Source organism: Belonocnema kinseyi, chromosome 4 (genome assembly GCF_010883055.1).
Source record: "Belonocnema kinseyi isolate 2016_QV_RU_SX_M_011 chromosome 4, B_treatae_v1, whole genome shotgun sequence".
NCBI classification, from domain to species: Eukaryota; Metazoa; Arthropoda; class Insecta; order Hymenoptera; family Cynipidae; genus Belonocnema; species Belonocnema kinseyi.
In genome coordinates, this window is record NC_046660.1 from 100,383,675 (window position 1) to 100,389,508 (window position 5,834).

General features: G+C 29.0%; 1 protein-coding gene and 2 long non-coding RNA genes across 4 annotated transcripts in view; 2 read left to right on the forward strand and 1 right to left on the reverse strand.

Annotated features, from left to right (window-relative positions):
• Positions 1-1,106, forward strand: part of LOC117171177 — a 16,800-nt gene extending 15,694 nt beyond the window's left edge. Inside the window, exon 3 of the long non-coding RNA XR_004466848.1 lies at positions 919-1,106. This is a non-coding gene — a long non-coding RNA (uncharacterized LOC117171177). The remainder of the gene's footprint in view (positions 1-918) is intronic.
• Positions 1-5,834, reverse strand: part of LOC117171174 (NADPH oxidase 5) — a 42,502-nt gene that overhangs the window by 15,694 nt on the left and 20,974 nt on the right. The window contains exons 12-16 of the mRNA XM_033358240.1: positions 5,088-5,223; positions 4,523-4,695; positions 4,275-4,404; positions 3,710-3,924; positions 3,057-3,244 (exon numbers count right to left, since the gene is read on the reverse strand). Of these exons, the coding sequence (XP_033214131.1) occupies positions 3,057-3,244; positions 3,710-3,924; positions 4,275-4,404; positions 4,523-4,695; positions 5,088-5,223 (842 nt within the window). The remainder of the gene's footprint in view (positions 1-3,056; positions 3,245-3,709; positions 3,925-4,274; positions 4,405-4,522; positions 4,696-5,087; positions 5,224-5,834) is intronic.
• LOC117171178 overlaps positions 3,213-5,834 on the forward strand; it is a 6,150-nt gene continuing 3,528 nt past the window's right edge. For both annotated transcript variants that reach the window (XR_004466850.1, XR_004466849.1), the window contains exon 1: positions 3,213-3,494. This is a non-coding gene — a long non-coding RNA (uncharacterized LOC117171178). The remainder of the gene's footprint in view (positions 3,495-5,834) is intronic.

Sequence of the window (5,834 nt, forward strand, 5' to 3'; positions counted from 1 at the left end):
GGCGCATACTTTGAATAAAATATTTGTTATCATTCTCTTGAAATAAATGTGTTTTTTTCTTGAAAAAATACCGGTTTCATATGTATACACCTGGTAAATTTACTCATAAGCCCCAGTAGTTTTTTCTCTGGGTTTCCTTCAAGATTCTTCCTAACGTAAAGATTATATGCTATGATGTGCTCACGCCTTAGAGAGAAGAGAGTTTTTTGGTAGGAAAATCTAAAATTCACATTTCTTGCCAAAACGATACAAGATACAAAAAAAGTTAAAGAAACAAAATTTTCATAAAAAAGTGTTTAGAAAAATTTCTCTTGACAGTTTTCCGTATCTCGCGTTATTTTCGAGATATTTGCGATAATATGTATAAAGTCCCTTGAGATTTATTTTTGCATCCACAACACAATTTTATAGTGTGATGAAAAACCAAAAAGGACTTTATGGCACAATAAAATTGTATTACTGATAAAAATACATTTCAAATGATGTTATCCATATTTTCGTAAAAATTTTGCAAAATTTCATAGATAGAAAAAAGTATTAAGATACATTTTTATACAATTTTTAAAAAGTATGTAATAATTTTGATCTTTTAAAATTAAGAGAAAAAAACGCCAAAGTTTATCAGTAAATTTACTTTGAAAATTTTCAGAGAAATTTTCACCATTTTCTCAATTTTAAACTTTTTTTCAAATTCTCCAATGAACTTGAAAAGAACACGAGAAATTCTAAAAGAATCAGGAAGCAAAGGGTACTTTGGACATATATACTACTCACTTAAAAGTTTCAGCGTTCGCAAAACAATCGTTAAGGCGTTACGTATTATTTTACAAATACACATTTCCGTCAATAATTAATTAATCTTTATAAAACTTTCCGGAAAGCTTGATTTATCTATATAAGACAACTTTTTTGTTTCAGGTTGCTTCAAATCTGAAGTTCCCTCGATACTTCTTGTCAGCGAAACTATAAAAACTTGGTTAACGACTGGCCTTAAATTGCAATTAAAGATCATTAAAAAAGAGCCATTCTCAATTTTGTTGTTGTTTTGTAAGCATCCCTGAGGTACTCTTTGTATGCGTACCAAATTTTAAACAGTTTACATCAAATTTCATCGAGTAAAGGCGATTTATATTTTAATCACTCATTGATTTTCATGTAAAATTTTTTTCTTAGTTTTTAATTGTTATCATTAAAACTAATGAGTGAAAAAAAATTTTACAGAAAAAAGTTACAACATCTTACTCGATTATACAAGCGTAGATTAAAAAAAATTAATTTTGTGAATTTGAAATTTTCAACTCAGTGAGATCCGGGGGCGTTCCCTTTTAGCGCTTTCGATAATCGGATGAGTTACTGAATCCGAGAGCATAATTATTGCTTTTTGAAATTTTGAATTAACCATACAAATTTTGTTGAAATTTTTAATGTTCGAGTTAATTTAAGCCATTCAAAATCACTAATAAAAATAAAAAAAATTTTCATTTTTAACCCGCTTGAGGCGTTAAAAATATCATTTTAAAAAATTTTCCACTGTGTCTTTAGCACATTAACAATTACCAATTGATTCGAGTTTCTTTCGATTAAAAAAATGTCTATGAAATAATAACGATATTTAATTTTTATTACTTTTAGTGGTAATGCTTCCCATCCTTCGTTGAGGGGCTGATAGCAAAAGCGGATTAAAAAATCGTCGAAGCAACAATGATTTTAAAAGGAACAAGAAAAGATAAGATTCTATCGTATATTATAATATAACGATATAATAGAGCGATGTATTATAATATAATCAATCGTTATATAATATCGTTAAATTATATCGTTGAATTATAATATACGATACAATCCTTGTTATTCTTGTTGCTCTTTAACTCAATTTTCGCCAAAAATGTTCCAGATTCATTTTTGCTTCGACGACCTATTTTAACCTGCTTTTAAATTTATTACGAATTTGTCACGTGTACATTTTTCCATTAAAATATTAATACAAAATTATATTTGAGAAAAAATAACCTTTAATCAAGTTAGAATGTTTTGAAGTACCATAAAAAATTAGTTTTTTTTCGAGTAATGGGATACTTATTTACAATTTTTTAAGAGTATTTTTCGTAAAATTGTTTTTTTTTTTCAAAAACGAAGAAACACACCACTATATTCTTGAACGTGAAAAAATAGTCACTTCAAAGTTGTCAAAAAATGAAAACTTAGCTTCATTAACAGTTGCACAGTTTCTGTAAACCTTGATATTTCAAAAAAATCTCACTTTATCAGAAATGAATTTTTCTAAGTTACGATTTTATATTATTTTTTGTATTGAAAAATGTACACAAAAAATTAACAATGATTTTTGTATACATAGAAAACGCTGGATTTATAGTGAAAAAATCAGATTACTGAAAGTTACGTAACAATGAGGGGGGGGGGGGGGGGCACTGCCTATTACTGCCGTATAAACTAAAAAGATACATAAGTGACATTGCCGCTGAGGGTTATTTTCTTAAACTTGGTAATGAAAAAATCGACCTAAGCGGCAATGTCACTTATGTATCTTTTCAGTTTGTACGGCAGATTATTACTTAAACGTTACAATGGGCAGGGTGGGTACAAAACTCGTCCAAAAAATCATTAGGTACGCTTCAGATAAACAATATTCCTGGGACTTTCTGTGCTATACAGACGCCCAAGGGGACAAAAAAACACCATTTTTATGAATGAAACATCATAAAAGTTATATGTGGGTTAAACAACTTTTGTGACCAAGAGACATTTTTTCCGAAAATTAGAATTTTCTTAATTTTATCACAAATAATGCAAGATAGAACTAATAATAACACATAAAGCTTTTTTATGATACTTTGGTTGCTTTGGTACAAAAATTGGAATTTTGAATTTAATTATTTTGTGACAGGACTTCTGTTTTGTTGAGTTTATTTTGTGGAATTTTAAACTTCGATTATTGTTTCAGCAGTTGAAAACTACTTTTTCTGAATTCTAACCAATTTTCACAACCTTCCACAATTTTTTTTCATTTTTTGGAATAAAACTGAATTGAATATTACCTCGAGGGGTTTTCCAACTGGATAATCTATAGCAGACTGACAAGGAAATTCTCCATATTTTTCCATGAAGTTTTTTGCTTTAGTTTCTCTTTCGGGAGTTTTTCCTACTCGACCTTCCTCTGCAGCAGCTTCTGGCAAAGCTAAAGGGCTTGGAGGTGATTTTTTCACAGTTTCTTTTACAGAAGGAGCTTAAAAATGACAAAATATTAAATACAAGATTCTGCTTAAAAAAAAATAATCGAGAAAAGAATACTACATAGAAACTTATGATGAATAATTACATCATAATATAGACGAATGAAATAATGGATGATAAAATAGATAAAGTCAGAGAAGATCGCACTGAAGGAATGGAAAAGATAATATTTAAAAAGTATCTATTTTGCAACACTAGATTCACTAATAATGAATATTCGGTTCTATTCGCAAATTAAAAAGGTAAGCCCCAGCACTAGTTATTTTTTTCATAAAAATAATTACAATATTCAGTTATATTATTTTTAGGCCATCAATTTAAGTTTCCATCATCATCTTTAATGATTAATAGTTACTTGAACTCCCTGCTGAATAATAAAACCGCTTGACAAATAAAAATCTGTGCTAGAGCTTATAAATTATTTTCTCTTTGAAAATGATTAATAGTAAATACTTACTTGCATTGCTCGATGGATCTTGATATTCACAATTTTCTAAGCTTGGTGTTTTAAATGCAATTATAGTCGGTTTTGTCCTCATATAACGAAAACTTTGAGCAAGTGATTTATTCTGTGGACTCAAATAAGCAATTCCCAAAGACTTGAGTCTTGCACGTCGAATTTGACACTCATCAAAACTTTTTTCGGACTCAGATCTCATGTAACTACGTAGACTGGAAGAAAGATTGATTATTCTTTATATAAAAACTTTACAGATGTAGATAAAAAAAATGTAATCAGCAACTAGAAGTTTTTAAATATTAAAAAAATGAAAATTTACTGAAATATAAAATTTAAATAATGGTTAAGAACTTTTCATGAGGTAAATGCATTTCCTAATTACCAATTAATCAATTGTCAAGAAATAATATACTTTTAAAGAATTATGAAATATTGTAAAATATATAAGTAAGACATTGATTATGAAATAATGAGCTAATTGGTCCAATACTATAATTTTAGTTCTTATGATGTCGACTTAATTGGTCTGATTTTCAGCTTCTTAATGAGAAATCGAACTTACGCAAGAAGTCGTGCTCGCTTCTTGGTCTTGGTTTGCATGTCAGGCACAGAGTGCGATTTTTCGAGAGGCATTTTACTACTCATAAGTAACTCGTGCAATTTTCGTTCACGAGGATTCTTCTGCTGCAATTCTAAAAAATTTGTTTTAAATAATTAAATTTCACATAGTAAAATTAATATTCATATATAAATGAAAAAATTATAATAATTAGTTCATTTAATTTATTATTGGATGTGTATCAGACGTACTACCATCAGTAGAAAAAAATGTATTTGTCGAGTTGATGGTAGGACTCGAAGTGGAAGTTTTGTTTTCATCAGGAACGAAAAGAGGATTATCAAGTCCTCGAGGATCATCGAGAGATTCTAAGGAAATTTTTTTTTCACGAAGAGCTGCTCTTTTCTTCAAAGTACTTTGACACCTGAGAAAATATGAAGACAATTTGAATCATAGTTATAGTTATGTTATTTTAACTGCTAGTTATAGCTACTACGGTTTTATCATTTAATTTGTGAATATCAATTTTTTCAACTTCAATCTGCTATCGAAAATATGAATTTTTCTAACTATAAATGGCAATTATTAGGTTCGTAGTATATTTATAAATGAAATGGAAAATGTATTTCTTCCTATGGCTGCGGCAATAAAACTATTTTCTCGGCTATATCTTAGATTGCCATCGAACTTTCGTAAATATCAATGTTATAATGCCAAATTTTACGACCAAGGGTTTCTCCGTGTAGTTTCTTTGTAGAAATATTTGTTTCGGGTGATTATTATGCATTTCAAGCGGAAAATGGCAAAACAACTTACGAAAGACGCCTTAGAATGCCACATCCGTCTGCAGGCAGAACGTTTCCATGATGGAGCTTTAGTTGCTCTTTTTCAAAATAAGAATAGAGACTGTTTGTCCATTCACCCACTGCTCTAATATGAAGCCACATATAATCTAAAAAAGAGAATAGGGGAAATATTACAATAACAATTTCCAAAATTGAATATGATTAGAAATTCTTGATGACAGAAATATTTTTGAACTCATTGAAACTGTCTCTATTCAAAAATTACAACAAGAAATTTTCAAGGTTTTGAATATATTTAGAGTAAAATTTTATCTGGGAAATATTACAAAAATGTGATATTGATACAAGAAATATAGTTCTCTCCTTACACTGTTGTATAATTAACGGTCAAAAAGCTAGTTATTCATTAAGACCAGTAATACCGACAATAGGCTTCCCGCTGGATAATTATAATTAATTAGCAACATTATCGAAAAATCAAAAATAGTGAAGAAATCACGATTCCACAAGATTACATTCTATAAGCTTTATTTGATGCAATCGCGATGTTTTCTATAATTTCGCTGGAGGAAATAAACAAAAAAATTGTATCAAAAATTCAATAAAGCAATTAATTTAACTCAATTTATTTTCAACTTGATGGGAAGTTCCATAGGCAACAATTTAAACACGCATAGGGTCAGTTCTTTCACCTGTTTTGGCGAAAATAGTCATGAAAGGTTTAGAGAAAATAGTTTAAAAGAGAATACAGTTTAAA